We start from the raw sequence: 18,434 nt of genomic DNA, 5'->3' as shown, positions 1-18,434 counted from the left end.
CAAATGTATGCTGTATTCTCACATCATTATTTAAATCCTTTCCCATGTTGCTTTTCAGTCCTGAAACTGATTCTGAGAAAGGTCAGAGTCTGTAACCACTAGACGGGAAGTAAGGCCAAACCAATAAGATCATAACATCTGATACAATTAGCGTCCCTTAAACTTTTCTTGGTGTGACCTAAGTTCTTCATTATATAAAATTAATGACAAAGTTCCACGACTCACAAATTCAGATTTAATCACGGGACACAGAGTAGGTGTGAGGATGTGTCCAAGGGCATGCACGATACTTGATCAGAAATGGACTCTTCTGAGGCAGGAGCTCCACAAGTCATTGTTGGGTTTCTCTTCTTCCCTCTGGTGCTCACCAGTGTGAGGGCACCACATTCACCCCATGTAGAGTTTGTAGGTTACTGTACCCAGGCACCTGCCCTAAAGTGCACAATCCCAAGTCATTTTTGTACCTACATATTTGAGCAGGCACTAAAATTAAACAGCGATATGGGTGGAAATAGCAAAGGAACTCAAACAGAAAAAACACATCTCCTTCCAATCATATTCTTTTCACTGACTATTTTCTTGGTCTACTGCTTAGTTACACAGGATCCTCCGAATGGTCATTATCAAGGTAATAAAAAGTTCAAGGCTCAGATTCCTCACAGTGAGCCTCACGCCTAGCCCACCAAATGGCCCTCCTTAAATCCTGAAGGCAATCATTGGATACTTTCTCTGATTTCTTCCTCTCATGGGCTTTGCATTCCTCCTATTTCTCAAATTATAACGCCTATCTCATTGTAATGCTGTACTCTTAAAATCCAGAATGTTCTGCAAATTTCCAACTGTAGCCCCAGAAGGCAGGTACAGACTGATGGAATAGTTCAACACTGGACACTGTAAAGGAAAAATACGACCATTTCCCGCCCAGGGGATAGAAGAGAATAATCAACATGGTCCTTAAGTATGAGAACTTAAGATGGAGTTGAGAAAACAATCATGACTTACACAAGATCAGAGGAGCCTCGATAAAGACATGATCAGGAGCCAGTGGAAACATAACTGTAGGTGCACTGCAAGTTGAGAACATGAGGGAGCTCACAGGCAGTGCGACAAAGGTTCAGGCTACGAGGTAATGGCTTCCCTGGAGAAGCAAGATCCTGAAAGAAATGTACTGTTTGGACAGGTGAAGAACTGGCCGTTTCAGATGAGGGGAGCAGCATGAAGAGAGGCACAGAGGGAGAACGCATCACTGCAGGCGACGAAGATGGGCATGGCCAGAGCAGGGCACACACGCTGGGGAGGCAGAAGGGAGGGGACTGAAGGAGAATGGGGCTTAACTGCAGATGGCCCAGTGACATGGGCAGGTTTCTTCCTGGTATGAAACTTCGGATGCTGAATGAAACTTGCACTCCATTTGAAGGTTTTCCCGCACACCTTGCACTCATAAGGTTTCTCCCCAGTGTGAACTCGCTGATGCTGAACCAGGGTGATTTTCTGATTGAACGCCTGCCCACACCTGGTATTCATAAGGTTTCTCCCCGGTGTCGATCTTGTGATGTACGATAAAGCGGGAGCTACAGCTGAATGTTTTCCAACATTCATTGCATTTATAGACTTTTCCCCCCGTGTGAAACCGCTGGTGCTGAAGAAATGCTGAACTCTGGCGGAAGGCCTTGCTACACTCCTTACATTCATAAGGTTTCTCCCCCATGTGGAGCCTCTGATGCTGAGTCAGGACTGAATTCAAACTGAAATTTTCCCCCCAGTCTGTGCATTTGTAGGGCTTCTCCCCAGTGTGAATTTGCTCATGGATGATGCCGTCATAGCTACACCTGAAAGCTTTCCCACAGTCCTTACATTTAAAGGGTTTCTCCCCAGTGTGGATTCGTGGGTGCCGAATCAGCTTTGAGTTGTAGCTGGTTTTCCCACAGTCCTTACAGTCACAGGGCTTCTTCCCACCATGGAGTTTCTGATTCTGAAGGAGGTGGGAGTTTTGACTGAAGGCTTGTCCACATTCCTGACACAAGTAGTTTCTCCCCAGTGTGGATTTTCTGGTGCTGTGACAGTTTTGAGTTACATCTGAAGGCTTTCCCAAATTCTTTGCATTGGTAGGGCTTCTCGCGAGTGTGAATTCCCTGATGCTGGTGAAGGTCTGAATGTTGGTTGAAATACCTGCCACACTCACTGCATTTATAACACACCTGTTCTCTAGGTAGGCCCTGCTTCGTAATGAGATGTGTGCCGACACCACTGCTACCTTCCAACTTCCTGGCTATCCCTTCTCTATCAATGGTGGAGAGTTTATGATCGTGGACTGTCAAGTCTGTGAAATCTCCTTTCTTTGAGTTTCTCTTCCCCGTGTCACACAGTGATGCCTTCTAGAAGCAGCCCTTAAAGTGAGGGTGCTGGGCAGCACCCATCAGCAGCACCTCTGCTGTGAGCCTGGCACACTCTGGTTCTTTAGCAATGTTCAGCTTCAGCATTTCCTCCTCCTCCTCAGCCTTGGTTTTACCCCCTAGCACAATAAAAAGAAAACATCAGAGGCATTTATGCTAGAAGGGGAAAGGGATAAAGCAGTATTAGCTTGCCCTGGACAGTTTTTGGAGAGAGTCAGAGCCACCTGATGGTGCCCTGAAGGGAAAGTAAAAATATTGGAGGTGGAGAAGGCAAGCAATGCCATCGGCCAACACAAACTGCAGACAGCAGAGGCTGTGAACTGAGACAAACAGATACAGAAAGCTGGGAATGGGGTGGAGAAGTCATCAGGGGGAAGCGATAAAGAAAAAGTGAGGGAGCTGAAGGTGAGGCAGGAGATGTCTAAACTGGAGGAGAGAGAGCTGGGTCAACAGTGTCCAGAGGGCTGGGAGATGCTGTCTGGAACCGTGGATCCCAAGGCCCAATCAAGGCATGAAACTGTCCAAATACTTTACAACAGTCTGTAACCTCCAAAGAGATGTTGTCTGTCACAAGCCCAACTGGGGAGAAAATGGTTTATTACATTGCTGGTTGTGAAGGGTTCATAAAAGGACCCCCATTTCAAACCCATGATCTACTCTGGGAGAGACGGCTACCTCTGAAAGGAAAGAAGACGTACCTGGTCAAGTCCCTTCCAGGATTAGAGATGGCAGTTAGGGGGTTTGGGGGAGACCCGTGCTCTCACTGGTGGCACTACAACACAGAAACCTTTTTTGCCTTTTCAAGCATCAATTATATGACAAGTGAAACTTCCATCTTAGTGTTTCTCAAGCTTTTTTACCATGTCTCACATAGATCCTGACCCAGGACACACATGCTTACACACACACACACCTGAAACAGAAACACCATCCCCACAACCACTGTATGACAGAAGAAAAACCTTTTTCATGTTAAATCTTAAAAAGACAGGAGGAGGCCAAGCTGGGGGGGACGATGGTGGTTCTCCTGCTTACCTGCGCAGACACTTCTCAGGGCCTCCACCCCCACGGGTGTCCACGGATCCAGGCCCTGGGGTCCGTCCCCTCACTCCATCTGGAATATCAGATCTGGTCTGGGGAATGGAAATGCTGCTGAAGGAGAAAGAAAAGGAACAGGAAGCTGAGGAGAGGCCCTTCTGACCCCAATCAGTCCACCCTCTGCTTTGCCAGGTGAAAAAAGAAGTGGTCGTCCCCGGATACTAAGTGAGGTCAGTGTGGAGAGAGTCTGGGGATGAAAGGAAGCCCAAATTGTCTCATCCAGGAGGAAGCTCATTCCAGCTCTGAGAAGACGGAAAGCTCCCACCGTCGTCGGAGGTGTACACATGGGGGTCCTAGGAGGCGCTCACACAGAGGAGATGGAGCCAAGGTCTCCTCCAGGAAACTGGAAGAGTAGAGGAAAACGGGCCACTGGGAACCTTCTTAGCTCTCTGTGCCCAGAGCAAAGCCTCTCTCGGGAGAGTCCCCACCAGGAAACAGGGAAGTGTCAAGTCTTGTTTAAGCCAAAGTGAACCCAGATCTTTCTCCAGCCGCTACTCTTGCGACTGGGTATTACGGAGCTCAGCTCATGGAGCATTGATCCCAGTGGCATTAGAGGTTCCAGATCTGCCGAGGAGGAAGCCATGAGCCCAGACGGCAGACGCTGAGTTTCAGAGGAGGACAACTTACCCAGGGAGGCCACATTTGCATAATTCTCCAGCATCACCTCCCTGTGCAGGGCCCTCTGCGCGGGGTCCAGGCCGGCCCGCTGGTTCTGGGTGAAGTCCTCAAAGGCCACTGACTCCTGAAACAACAGGTTCCTGCTCAAGCCCTGTGCAAGGTCAGAGGAGGGGCTGATCTCAGGAAAGGGACGAATCTACTGGAGTCTGTGGCTCTGAGCCCCATGGAAGGTTTGTACTGACAAGGAGAGCCGCACGGCACCCGCGTCGGGGCAGCCCTCAGCCAGCATTCCCGTTTCCAATGTGCATACCTCTGGGAGCCTGATACTCTCATCCCAAGCACACAGCCCAGCACCTGCTCTTGTCTGCCTGGTGATCATGTCAACCCCTTGTCTGGCTCCCTCAGCCACGTCTAGCTTTCTGGCATGTTTTCTAGTGTGACCATGGTAGGTTATCCGCCTTTCACCCTGCCCCCACCCATCCTGAAGCCCCCACCAGAGCCCTCCACTCAGTGTCTCACTGGTCTTCCCTCCACTAGAAACAGAGGGGCAGTTCCATGGCCACTGAGTTCCGTTCACTCTGGATGATTTCCCCCCTTTCTGCCATCTTGCATTATCAGAAAGCTGGCAATGTGCAGTGTCACCTCCTCCTTTCCTAACACACATGACACCAGGGACAGGATGGCAGTCTCTGCCCTTGAGCATGGACCTACCTCCTGATCTCCTAAGCTCAGTGTGGCCACCGGTCCTGCCCTCCTCACCAGCTGTGTCTCTTTCTGCCTTTTGCTGGGGCCATTTCCACCTTCCCAAGGGAGGAGGAAACCATCACAGGCTGTTTAGGCCTTTGGGCCGTCAGTTCATATATCAATTCACTCAATCATCAGAACACATCTGTGAAGTCAGAATTAATATCCCCCTTTTTAGACAGGAATCAGCAATATTAAGCACTTTTAAACAGACATAAGGGAGTCCTCTTTATCTGAGTATTTATTAATGTATAAAGAAGCAAAAATTTCAAATGAGCTGACCGCTTATGTAACTCAGTCCACTGCAGCATCTCTCCGTGACTCACACTGTACCCTATCCCCCAGTCTGTCATGTCAATTACCTTCTCTTTGTGATTTTGGCTCAAATGCAGAAACAGAAGTGGATGGTCCAACGTTTACAACAAGCAGCCAAATACATATTGCTCTTAAGTATCTGGGATGGAGCTTTCTCATGACATGACACATCCATTACATGATACACCCAGCTTCCTTATTACATGATCTAGGACACTGGAGAGAAATTCAGTGAAATCCTCTGCCGTTAAGAAAACTCTAGAGGGACAACTGCTGCCAGTGCCGCATAAATATGTGCCAACCAAGGGTACAGGTTCTTAGGTTACGCTGCAGTCTTTGCAGTGGGCTTGAGGCACAGGCTCCCACCTCACTCAGCATTCCTCCAAGAACCCACCTCCCTCCTCAGTCCACTGCTCCACATGCTGCCTGTTTGGCTTCACCAAACCCTGGTTTCTTGTGGGAGTACCTGTTTAATCTCAGGAGGTGGTCTTTCTCTGTGTATTGTCTGTCATGCAGACGAGCACGCCCAAATGCTAACTTGTCCATTAACTCTCCAGATATGGTACAAATAAATGTAGGTTCCGGGAGATCTGGGGTGGGCCTGAGCTTGTGCCTTTCTAACAAGCCCACCAATGAGGCCGAAGCTGCGCCTCTGTGCACCATACTCGCAGCGTGCATGGATGTAGTCTCACTTTCTAGAATTTCTTAGCTGATGCTTCTCTTTCCCAACCTGATTCTCCCAAGTTTACCTAATCTCCCTCATCAACTGCCCTAACATGCTCCCTTGCCATACCCTATGGATGGATGCCCAGCTAAGCACAGCACTGACCAAGTCAGACCGCTGGTCCTATAATGACCTTTCATATCTGTTCTGAATACGGAAAACTGGACGAAAGCTCAGCTCACCTGGAACCACGCTGCCTGGCTTCATGCACTGCCCTCTTTGCAAAAGCCAGAACCTGCAGAGCTAAGAGGAGAGAGCGCCATGATAAGGCCCACCCTTTCTTGTTTCCCACACTTGCTGCCTCTCCCTCCCTCCATTTTCTTGCCACCATCACTGGAAACATATTCTTAGGACATTCTGGTTGTTGTCAATGCACCCTCTCAAGTGATTCATGGGGTGCTGCAACTGCTCCCTTAGTACACGCCACAGGTTTGCCTGCTGAAGCTGGAAAATCCTAGAAAGAACATCTGTGAATCAAGTCAAGAACTGTGGTGGATTCGTGGCAGTTAAGAAAACCCCTGGCCCACTATGACTGTGTTACTAAGTACTTTGCACTGGATGCTTCTAGCGATCAAAGCAAAGACCCAGCGCAAGCTTCTGAAGAAAGTAGGGTAACAGGTGCCCCTGGGCCAGCCACGGGCTGCAGGACAAAATGCAAGTGGTGTTCTGGCCCCAGCGGTAAAGGGTAAGACGCCCAACGTCCAGATAGCGACGCTGACGGAGATTTGCCCTGTATCTGAACACTCCTCCCAGGGATGCAGGCAACTCCCAATGTCCCCGGTCCGCATCCTGAGAACCGTGAGCCAGAGGATGTCAGGCCAGCTCTTCGCCCCAGGAAGGTTGATCGCGCCTCTGCTGGCAGGAGACTGGGCACTGGCTCCTCGCGACGCCTGAGCTCCTGGACTGGGAGGACCAGGCCGCCCAGGGGGAGCGGGGTCATCTAATCCCGGCCGCTCTTCCTGGAGCAATGGCAGCCCAGCAAATGTAGCCAAGACGTAAACACGAGTGGCGGGCACTCTCAGCGCCTCTAGGAAACCGGGAGCCTGGCCCTTCTCCATGGTTCCCCCAATGACAGTGGCTCGTCAGTCATTTCCTCCAGGGCTTACCAACCCAAGTTGACGATGGGCTCAAGGAGATGCCACATCATACTCCTGGTGATGCTCTGAATTCTGACTCTGACACTTACTAGCAGTAACCTAATCTTCTAATGAATTTATAACCTGTTTCCAGCTAATGTCACTGGGCTGTGACCTAATATCATGAAGTCTGGCGTCTGGGTTCAAATTCTGACTCCATCATTTATTCACTGTATGGCCTTGTGCAAGTTCAACTCTGTGCCTCCATTTCTGAATTGAGAATATAAGTTTCAAACTCATAAATTCGATGGATTAACCATCAGTCAATTCATGTAAAGCACTTATTACTTCTGGTTCTATACTATAAGTCAAAATAAGTGCCAGTTCTGTTGTTGCTGAAATTATTATAGCCATGCACCACTTAGGGATGGGGATACGTTCTGAGAAAGGCACTGTGGGCTACTTCGTGGTTGTGCAAACATCAGTGACTTACACAAACCTGGATGGCCTAGCTGCTACACACCTGGGCTGTATGGGAGAGCCGCCTATTGCTCTGAGGCTACAAACCTGTGCAGCATGTTACTGCCCTGAATACTGTAGGCAATTGTAACACAACGGTATCTGTGTATCTAAACATCAAAAGATAGAGAAGGTATAGTAATACGGTACAAAGATGAAGCATGTACACCTGTGCAGGGAGGGCACTTACCACGAATGGAGCCTGCAGGACAGGAAGGTGCTCTGGGTGAGAGTGAGTGAGTGAGGGAAGGTGAAGGCCTAGGACACGACTGTGCACTACTGGGGACTTCGTAATCACTGCACACTCAGGCTACACTGAATTGATAAAACACAAGAGTAAATGAAGCACTAAGAGACAATTACACAATCAAGAGACAGTAAGAACAAGATGTATGGGGCTACTGCTGACTGGACGCGAAATACTGTTTTACAGTCAACTTTCATATATGTAGAAAGAATGCACTGTAAAATAACGATAAAAAGGATAGCATAGTAAATAAACAGCAAGTTGTTTATCATCATGTACTGTACATAACTACATGTGCTAGTTTCATGACTGGCGGCAGCTTTACTAACACCAGCTTCACGGCAAACAATGTATTGAGCTACGTTAGGACAGCTAGGGTGTCACTAGATGAATTTTTCAGCTCCATCATAATCTTACAGGACCACACTGTCCTACATGTGCTCTACTGCTGACCAAAACGTTGCTGTGCAGTGCATGACTATATCCCTGTATCACCACTCTGCTATTAAAACTGTATCTTTCTCCAGTCGAGATATAATAATCATGGCAATAGTGCTTCCTTTTGGCCAGGCATTGTACAGATAGCTTTGAGCTTAGAGACCCGTGCATCATTGACTATCCCACCAGTTCCTACAACTCAAAATATTCCAGACTTATCTCATCCTTTCCTCACCCTCCTGTTCCTGGATGAATGGCATGGTTGGCTGGAACAAAATACTCCACAATTCTGGTTCCAGTCCCTGCGTTTCCCCACAGTACCCAGTCCAGACTTAAGAGCAAGTAAGGGCGCTCGAGGATATTCCTAGTTCTAAAAAAAAAACCATTTTGAATCTGGAACTCCAAAGAGCTAAACCATCACAGATACAAGGTATAATATTGTGACATACGAGTAAGAAATACATGTTTTGGCCTGTCCCCATTTGCTGACAGGAATCTTCTAAAACCCCTGGAATCTTGAGTATTGTCTTCCTGTATGCTTGTGACTGGTGGCCGGGGACTCCTAAATAGCTTCAGGGTGGGAGACAAAAACCAGAGGAACCAACCATGGGATTGGAACTTTCACCCCCACCCCTGCTGAGGGGCTGGAGATTGTACTAGTCACCAATGGCGCATGGTTTAATCAATCATGCCTATATAATAGGCCTCCAAAAAAAAAAAAAAAACCCTAAAGGCACAGGCCATTCAGAGAACTAACTTTCAGGTTAGTGAACAAACTGGGTGCAGCGGGTGGCAAGCTGGAGACCATGGAAGCTCCCTGTCCCTTCCCTAACACCTTGCCCTATGTATCTCTCTGGCTGTTGCTGAATTTTATCCTTTGTAATAAACTGGTAACAGTTCCGTTTCCCCCAGTTCTCTGTTTTTCTAGTAAATGATCAAACCTGAGGAGGTAGTCCAATTTATAGCTAGTCAGTCAGAAGTACAGGAGGCCCAGGACTTGCAATTGGAATCTGAAGTGGGGTCCGATCTTAACTCTGGGTAGTCAAGTGTCAGAATTAAACTGGTTGGTGTGGGAGAAAAAAACCATACATTTGCTATCAGAGATGCTGTAAGAAATAGTTTGTATAAAGGCAAAATACTTTCAGACAGGTAAGCAACATTTACCATTCATAAATGCTAAGTGGAAGAAAAACCAGAGGATACAGTGAAGATAAAAAATGAACAAATCCAGGACCGGCCAAGTGGCTCAGTTGGTTAAAAGCTCACTCAAAGAGTGCGAGCTCTGAGCAACACGGTCACCGGTTCGATTCTCAGCCCGCGCTGAACTGCCGAAGAGCTGCCAACAGGTGGCAGGATGGCTCAGCTAAAAAAAAAACCACAAAACAATCCAAGAGTAAGGGGACAGCAGCAGCAAACCATGAAACCAGCTAAGACATCACTTGAGGTTTACATACAAGGCCTACCAAATGGCATCACCACTGCCACTTAACCGGTTTGGACCTTTGTCAAGGTGAGGATACTGCCAAGCTTGATACACCTGACCTTCCCATTCCATCTTGTTCCCTAAGATTCAGTCCTGAATGGCTTCCTAAGTTCCCCCACAGCTCTAATGTCTGCTTCCTTGTTCTGTTGTCTCTAGTCCTGTGCATACCAGAGGTTCATACCACCCTTCCCCTTAAGTCTTTTAGGTTGCAGCTTAAGATCCCAATTTCTCTAGGCAACTCCCCAACCCACACACAAGGATGGGCAACCCGAAATTGCCTCTATTTCCTCTACCACAAAAGCTATTATACTGTTATTGCTTGCCTATTAAACCACCACACAAAATGAGTTGTCCGTTATTCCAGTGCGATTCAAGAAACCAGCTTTTGTTTACTTGTTTTTTTCCTAGTACATTTTTATAAGAAAATCTACTAAACTCTCAAGTAAAAAGCTAAAATTTTACATTTATAGGAAATATATTTCTATAATAAAGAAAAAAACCATTGGTGTTCTAATTGATTTTCAATAAAAATGTTATCACTTCGTGTGACAGCTTTACACTACCTGAGTCTGGGCAGAGTGCAACACAGAAAATGACTCGCTAACAATGACATCAACAATCCCACTGTCTACCTGCTTCATAATCCAGGCCCCAGCAAGACTTTAATCCACAATTAAGTAAATTTGTCAAAAAGAACCTTTATTACTTTTGTAATAGCCTTTTATGTTCTTATGCTTTCTTGCCAGATGCCTTTGGAGCAGGTGCTTTCTGGGCTGGAGCTTTCGGACCCTTCTGAGCTTTTGGAGGTGCTGCCTTCTGGCCTGCAGCTTTCTGGGTGGGAACCTTCTGGGCTGGAGCCTTCTTGCCTGCAGCAGCCATCTTTTTTGCTGGAACCTTTGCAGCAGATGCTACAGCTGCAACTGCAGCTGCACCTTTAGCAGCAGGTGCTTTTTTGGGAGACGCTTTCAGAAGTGCTGCCTTTTGAAGCTTCCTAACTTCAAGCTTGATTATTCGGTTCCTCTGAAAAATTTCAATAAGTATTTGTAATGTATATGTATAGAAGACAATCTTTATGCCCAAGACCCCTATAAAGTCAACTTTGGTCTACAAAGCTTGGGTAAACAGAATTACCAAACAAGTTTAAGTTAAAATGTAACAATCCTGTAGTAATTTTAAAACTTACCATTTTCTTTGCCTTCATGACTCTGTAACGATCAAAATCTGTCATCTTGGCTTTCTGTTAAAAAAAAAAAAAATCCAACTCATATCACCTTCCAACCTCCAGTGAAAAAAGGGCAGAATTCAAATGACTAAGTTATTACCTTTTCTCTGGCTTCAATCTTCTTGGCCCATCTTGTGGCTGCCCATTTTGTATTGATATCTGCCTTCTCCCAGGCTTTTCGGACGTATTTCTGGCGGGCACTAGAAAGAGCCAAGACCATCGATTAAGGAATCAGCTTTGAAGTCACAGAGATGCAAGGACAGCTTTGCGTCCTCTGAAAAGCACAATTTATACTCCTCAAGTTAAAAAGCATAAGCAAAATGATGCCAAAAGTACCCTTCACATTCATTATACTTCTAGCTCTGTTGTCTCTAGAGAACACACCACCTGGCACACTACAGGTTTTACTTATTTGAATGGTATTCACTAAACTAGGATATCTTAAATCTGAAACACAATTTTAATAAGAAATGTAAACCAGCCCATGTTCAGGATTTAAAAATCACCTCTCGTACAGAATACCACCCCAGAGTAGTGAATATGTACAAAGCAAAAGAATGAGGCAAAGTTAATCCTTAGACCTAATGTTTTTACTCTGTACAAAAATACTTAAAGATTTGATCATAAAATACAATTATAATCATTTTGAAATCTATCAAAACCCAGTGTGCTTAAAAAATAAAGAAGTAGTTACAGCCACGTGTGCCATTGCCACCAACCGTAAATGGAGTTGGTAACAACAACACACCATAGTGGTTTTTTTTTTAAGATTTTATTGGGGAATCGGAATAGACAAGGGAAACAGACAAGTTGCTGTCATTCTGTTCTTCAGTCTAGTTGTGGAGGACATTGTTTCCCTGGTCCATGTTGGTACCACCATTGCGCTCTTCCCGGGTGAGGCGGTAGCTCGCCTGCCACTGGATGGCCCGCTCATAGCAGTTTATGGCAGCTGCTGGCCAGCCTCACTGCAGCCCAGCTCCCAGGTCGAGCTGTTGTTCACCATCTTAGCTGTAGAGGGCGCAGCATCACTGGCCCTTATGTGGGATCCGAACGGGCCCTGCTGCTCAGAGCTGGTGTCCCAAGCCAACTCCTAACCAACGTGCCACTCGGCCGGCCCCATAGTGGTTTAACTTTCATAATCTACATGTCAAGAAAAAATTACTACTGATCAATTGCATGTAAGCAGTTGGGAATAGAACCTCTTTCATGGCTGCCTGTCATATGAGATGATGTATGTTAAATATACTTATAACACCCACTAGAAGTTCAACTAATGACAGCTAGTATTGGGAAAAAAGTTAGAATTTTTGTTTTGAAGCTAAAAGTGACTAAAATATGAACAGGATACCAGAATTCCTTAGGGAGGTCTTTGGTGTGTAAATCCTGAAAGAAGGTAAAAGATGATGGCAAATCTGGATAAAGGCAAAGCCGAGAACTACCAGATGACAGAACATTTAAAAAGTAACTAATGCCCATCTACTTCTACACTGTAAATTCCTCTTCGGAGTTGCTCTCCCCTTCCAACTGTTTACTACATTCTCAAGGGAAAAACAGCAAGATAACTAAAACATTTCTTTGAATTAAATGAAGTAACCTTTTTCTAGTATAAACAAAGCCGGGGGAAGGGTGTGATGGTTGGTAAGACAGTTACCTGTGTGGGAACTTGAGGATGAAGTCAGTGAGCTGCATGCATTTGAAAGGCATGGCCTGTCTCCTTACTTGAGTGCAAGGTCCATCAACCAAAGCCTAGAATACACAAGACGAGGACCTCAGCACAAAACTGAACATTCAAAACGGACAGATATTCTAGAACATCCGGCCTTTCAGAATCATCAAGTCCCCACTATGTAGATGCTTTTTAAAAAGACAAAACTATTAATAGTACAGCATATAACCCAAACACACATACTTTACTTGACAATTTTCAGTCTTTTAATTCTTACATTTTCAATAAACAGCTTTACGTTCACTCACATCCTTTGGTCAACCCGTTAGTTTGTGGTTCTCAAACATTGACAAGAGCCAACAACAGCTTTCTATGTGCTTGGCTCTGTTCTAAATTCGCTTTGCATGTGGTAACTCATTTAAACCTCACCAATGTCTGACCCACCAGTTAAAAGCTCTGGCTCGTCTGAACAGCAGAGGTAATACTTAAGCCCAGTAGTCCTGGTCTACTCAGGTCTGAAAGCCCTCCTGTGCCTGCTTCTTCAATGGTAAAATAAAGCCACCACCCACAGCACTCCCCCCCAGGACCATTACCATTTACACCGCTGCACGCCATCCCCGGCCACGTGATGCTGTGACTTTCCTTACACTTACCCTGTTCTGGTCAATCACATCTACGATCGCGACCAGCTTCCCGGCATGAGGCCCGAAGGAGACGTAGGCCACCCGGCCAACCTCCACGAAGCGCCTGAACACCTAAACCCGGGGTGGGAGAAGGGGGAGAACAGAGAAATTAATTAAAACGCCTCCAGTTTAGCAGGCTTTGCAACTTAAAGGCAACATGGGTAAGCACGGTGAATAAGAACGCTGAGGGGAACACGCCCCAAGTGCCATGGGACGACCTGGATGGACAAAATCAGCAGGCCGCGCCAAAAGCCGGGTTCCCGGCCCGCCCCAGCCGGGCAGCTCTGGCGGCGGCGGCGCGCACGCGTGGCCCAGGCGCGCCGGGCCCTCCACGCGCTCGTAGGCCGCGCGTTGGGGAAGCTCCCAAACTCCTTGCTCGGCCCGCTCGGGGATCCTCATCACGCGCTACCTAAGACCCGCTGGGCGCCGTTCCGCGCCTCCGCTCCCACGCCCAGGCGGTGGGGGAGCTGCATGGCCGCCAGACCCGGAGCCGGTAGGAACGATACTCACCATGTTGGCGGCGTTCGGCGAGAAGGAAGAAGGCCCGCGACCGTGCGCATGTGTAGAAAGCCGCCCCGCCCCTATGGTAAATTGTACGCTGACGTGGACACCGATTGGTTGGGATTGGGGCGTGCGTGCGTACTCTCACGCATGCGCACTTGGAAGTATGGCGGAGCCGGCTTGAGTCTGGTTGCTTTGTCGTGGGCGCGAGCTGCGAGGTTGGCTTTGGTCATCTGGCACTGGCGTTCACCTCTTAGTATTTTAGGGTGAAGAAGAGCACAGAAGCTGTAACTCCAATGTAACTCTGTACACATCCTACTTGACTTTGTTTTTTAAACATTCTTCCAACTTTGCATTACTCAGTACTCTCCCGCTTTTTGTCTAAATGTTACTCATGGCTTAGTACTAGATTTTTTTCTCTCCCATTAAGTGACCCCACTAGTGTTAACATTTCATTTCAAAGTAATTAAGACTTAAGAGAAAAGTTGCAAAAAGTACAAATTATTCCCAAAAACGTTTCTCTTAGATTCCCCAAATGTTAACATGTTTGTAGTATTGTTCTATCATTTTTTTTCTGAACTATTTGACAAGAAATTGCAGACGTGATGTTCCTTAATCTCTACACACTTAAATGTGTAAAAACAAGGACATTATTGTACATAATCAGCTGAATAAAAATCAGGAAGTTAGTACTAATACGGTCTATTATTTAATTTTCAGTTCCATTTAAATGTTATCAATTGTCCCACTTAGTTTTTTAGAGCAAATGAAAAAAGTTTTTTTGTCCATGATCTAATGGAGGATTACAAGTTGCACTTAGTGATATTCCAGATTTTTAAATCTGTAAAAGTTCCTAAGCTTGTCCTTGTCTTTCATAATATTGACATTGTAAAATACAGGCTAGGTGTTTTGTAGACTGTCTTTCAATATGGATTTATAATACTTTTCCTCACGATTACATTCAGATAATCCATTTTTGGTAGAAACGCTATCCTTGATGTATCATATCAGAACACATGCAGGAGGATATCTTTGTCCTAATATGACTTTATAAAGGTGGTGCTAATTGTGCTGACAATTCCCAAATCTATTTCAGTCTTTCCCTCTAAACTCTATGCCACCATATTTTCCCAGTACTGTTGAAAGCAGCCTCCTATGTGACCTGCTTTTTCCATTGGGCCGTTTATTCTCTGCTGATTAGTCATATCTCAGTTAATGGCAATCCCCTACTTTTAGTGGCTGAGGAAAAAATTTTGGAGTAATCCTTGACGACTCCTTCTCTCTCTCACTCTACATACATATGTCAGCAAATATTGTGGGCTCTTTTTTCAAATACATGCAGGACCATTGCTCATTGCCTATGGTGCTACCACCCCAGTCCAAGCCACCAGCATCTGGATGATTCTAATCGCCTACAAATTGATTTTCATGTTTCTGCCCTTGCCCCCTTCACTTTATTTTTCTCACTGCAGCTAGAGAGTAAACCCTTTAACCCAGAAGCCAGATGTCTCTCCTTTGTTCAAAACCTTCCAGTGGCTCCCTCTTGCACAGTCTAATTCCTGTCAACTCTCTGGCCTCATTTCCTGTGTCTTCTGGTTGTTCACTGTGCTCCAATCACACACACCTCCTCTCCGTACCTTGAACATGCTCCTACCTCAGGGCCTTTGCATATGCTGTTTGCACTGGCTGACTCCTTCATTTTCTTCAAGTCTGTTCAAATGACACCTTAACAGAAAAGACTTTTCTGACCTATTTGTATGAAGGAGCAATCCCCATTCCCTGCTCCTGGCACTCACAAGCCCCCTTACTCTGTTTTATTTTTCCCTGGATTAGTTACAACCCCCTGTACAGTATATATTTAGTTTCTTAGTATCTGTCTCCCCTACTAGAATGTCAGCTCTATGAAGACAAGGACTTTGTCTATTTTGTTCACTGGTGTAGCTACAGTACCTAGAACAAGATACTGCAGCTCAGAGGATACAATCAATATTAGTTGAATGAATGAATGAATGAATGAGTGAGTGAGTGAATTGAATGACTATATTAAATGAAACTGAGGCATAGAGAGCCTCAGAGAAGTTTCGACCATGGTCACTCAGCAATGAATAGCAGAACTGAGATTCAAACCAAGCTTGTGTGATGTCAGAGCCTGACTTCTTGATCATTTTGTTTGATATTTGGGAAGAACTTTTAATGAGGTGTGAAAGTGCTACTGGTATAATGCTATGAAAGAAGTAAGATATAAAATTGTAACCCATCACCCCAGCCTCAAGAATCATCAAATTATGGCCCAGTCCTGTCCCATCCTCATCCTCCCTTCTATGTCATTTTGAATTAGTTCACAGATGTGATGGTCAATGATATGTGTTAACTTGGTTAGGCCACAGTCCTCAGTTATTCATTACTGTGAGTGTTGCTGTGAAGGTATTTTGTAGATGTGATGAAAGCCCATAGTTGTTTTTAAGTAAGGGAGACAATCTTAGGTCATCTGGGTGAGCCTGACTAAATCAGTTGAAAGACCTTAAGAGCAGAGCCAAGACTTTCCTGAGAAAAAAGAAATTCCATCTGCGGAGAGCAGCTGTAGGTCACACCCCAGAGTCCCTGCCCTTCCCCACAGCCTGCCCTGTGGATCTCAGACTTGCCTGACCAGCCCCTATAATCGAATACGCCAATTTCTTGCAAACACAGCCTCTTAACATATATTTCCTACTGGTTCTATTTCCTTGGTTAAACCCTGACAGCTACACCAGACGTTATCATATCATCTGGAAATATAATAGTTTAGCAAGTATCTAAAAGGTAAGGATTCTTGAAAAAACCCCACAGTACCATTATCTCACCTAAACAAAAATTAACAGCAATTCCGTGAAATCATCAAATGTTCAGATTTCTAATTGATTCATTATTTTATAGTATTAAAAATATTTTTGAATGAATGATTTGTTTTCCAACATCTTTAATTAAGGAGAAAAATAAAATAAAGCATGAAACCTGGGATTTTTCTCTGTGGCTCCACCAGAGGGCCTTCGTGTCTCATATGTCTCAAGAGGAAAGACATTTGTCTAATTTCTCTCCAACCTCAGCCTGAACTCAGCCCAGTGCTTACTTAACATAGTTGACTTTTGACAAATGTATGATGAGTGAATGAATGAATAAAAATACTTTTTAATGAGTGAAAGACTTTTTTAAACTTTTATTCATTGATTCTACTCTGTACTAGGCACGGAATAAGGGTTTAATTTTACCTTTTCTCAACTATCCCATCAAGTAGATATTATCCCCATTTTATACATGAGTAAATCAAGGGCCAAAGAGATTGAAAGACTTTATGAAGATCATAGAGATAGCAGCAAATCCTTCAGTTAACCTATATCTATAATTTTATTTTTTAAATGTCATATAGGACATACAGAAAGTGTATAAATGGTTGGAAAAGGGTACACCTGTAACTACTACCCAGTTATAGAGCATCACTGTCACCCCAGAAGTCCTGTTGTTATGGACTGAATGTTTCTGTTCCCCAAATATTCTTATGCTGAAACCCTAACCCCCAATATGATGGTATTTGGACATGGGACCTTTGGGAGGTAATTAGGGTTACATGAGGTCATGAGGGGGTGCCTACTGATCATGATGGGATTAGTGCCCTTATGAAAAGAAACACCAGAGCCCTCGCTCTCTCTTTCTGCACAAGCACAGAGAGCAAGGCCATGAGAGGACTCAGTGAGAAGGCAGCTGTCTACAAGCCAGAAAGAGAGCTCTCACCAGAACCGAATTGGCTGGCACCTTGACCTTGGACTTCCCAGCTTCCAGACCTGTGAAAAAAATAATTTCTGTTGTTTAAGCCAACTGGTCTATGGTATTTTGCTATGGCAGCCCTAGCAGACTATCACATCTGTTTTCCCTTCTCAAACAGTCCCTATTTTCCCCCAATTTAAGAGTAGTAATTTCCTTGCTTTTCTTTAGAGCTTACCTTCTGTGTTTAGTTTTGCCTGCTTTTAAACTTTATGTGAATGGAGTTATACTATATATATGTGACTTGCTTTTTACCCTCAACATTATATTCATAAGATCCATCCATATTGAACATATATTTGTAGTTCTTTTGTTTTCATGTTGTATGGTATTTTCTAGTACAGATATATCACTATTTACTCTTCTTGGTTACTGGTAAGAACATTCTTAGAGTGTATCCTGATGTACATTAGAACACATATCTTTAAGGTATATATACCTTGGACTGGAATTTCTGGGTCACTTGGTATGTATAACTTTATTAGATGATACCAGTTTCCATAATGGTTGCATTAATGTACAATCCCACCAGCAGGGTATGAGAGTTCCATTTTTTCTACATCCTCACTAACACTTGGTATTGTCAGGCTTCTTGACTTTTGCCAAAACAATGGGTATATTGTGTTATCTCATTGTAGTTTTCATTTGCATTGCCCTGACCTGTTTAATGAGATTGAGCACCTTTTCATATTTATTGGGTGTTTAGGTTTCTCCTTTTATAGTGTCTTTTCAAGCCTTTTGCCTATTTATTTATTTATTTATTTATTTATTTTAAGATTTTTTTATTGGGTAATTGGGGGGATGGGAACAGCAGTGGGGAATTAGGGGAAGGGGAACAGACAAGTTGCTGTCGTTTTGTTCTTCAATCTAGTTGTGGAGGACGCTGCTTCACTGGCCCAAGTTGGCACCATC

At 44.9% G+C, this 18,434-nt stretch overlaps 2 protein-coding genes across 2 annotated transcripts; both read right to left on the bottom strand.

Annotated features, from left to right (window-relative positions):
- Window positions 1–215: 215 nt before the first annotated feature.
- On the bottom strand, window positions 216–6,099 carry ZNF619 (zinc finger protein 619). The gene is given in 8 exon segments (XM_019662730.1): window positions 216–1,263; window positions 1,265–1,513; window positions 1,515–2,027; window positions 2,029–2,512; window positions 3,429–3,545; window positions 4,119–4,233; window positions 4,821–4,939; window positions 6,075–6,099. Coding segments are annotated over 8 exon segments (1,851 nt in total). The 3' UTR covers window positions 216–1,034.
- Window positions 6,100–7,296: 1,197 nt separating this feature from the next.
- RPL14 (ribosomal protein L14) lies at window positions 7,297–13,822 on the bottom strand. The gene is made up of 7 exons (XM_019662765.1): window positions 13,737–13,822; window positions 13,197–13,298; window positions 12,529–12,623; window positions 10,978–11,077; window positions 10,839–10,892; window positions 10,362–10,675; window positions 7,297–9,535 (listed from the first exon to the last, which is right to left on the bottom strand). The coding sequence occupies exons 1-6, from the start codon at window positions 13,737–13,739 to the stop codon at window positions 10,385–10,387; spliced, it is 645 nt and encodes a 214-aa protein (XP_019518310.1). The 5' UTR covers window positions 13,740–13,822; the 3' UTR covers window positions 7,297–9,535; window positions 10,362–10,384.
- Between the last annotated feature and the right edge of the window lie 4,612 nt (window positions 13,823–18,434).

The sequence above is a fragment of the Hipposideros armiger genome, unplaced genomic scaffold (assembly GCF_001890085.2).
Source record: "Hipposideros armiger isolate ML-2016 unplaced genomic scaffold, ASM189008v1 scaffold_380, whole genome shotgun sequence".
NCBI classification, from domain to species: Eukaryota; Metazoa; Chordata; class Mammalia; order Chiroptera; family Hipposideridae; genus Hipposideros; species Hipposideros armiger.
This window is presented reverse-complemented; position numbering and strand designations above follow the sequence as displayed.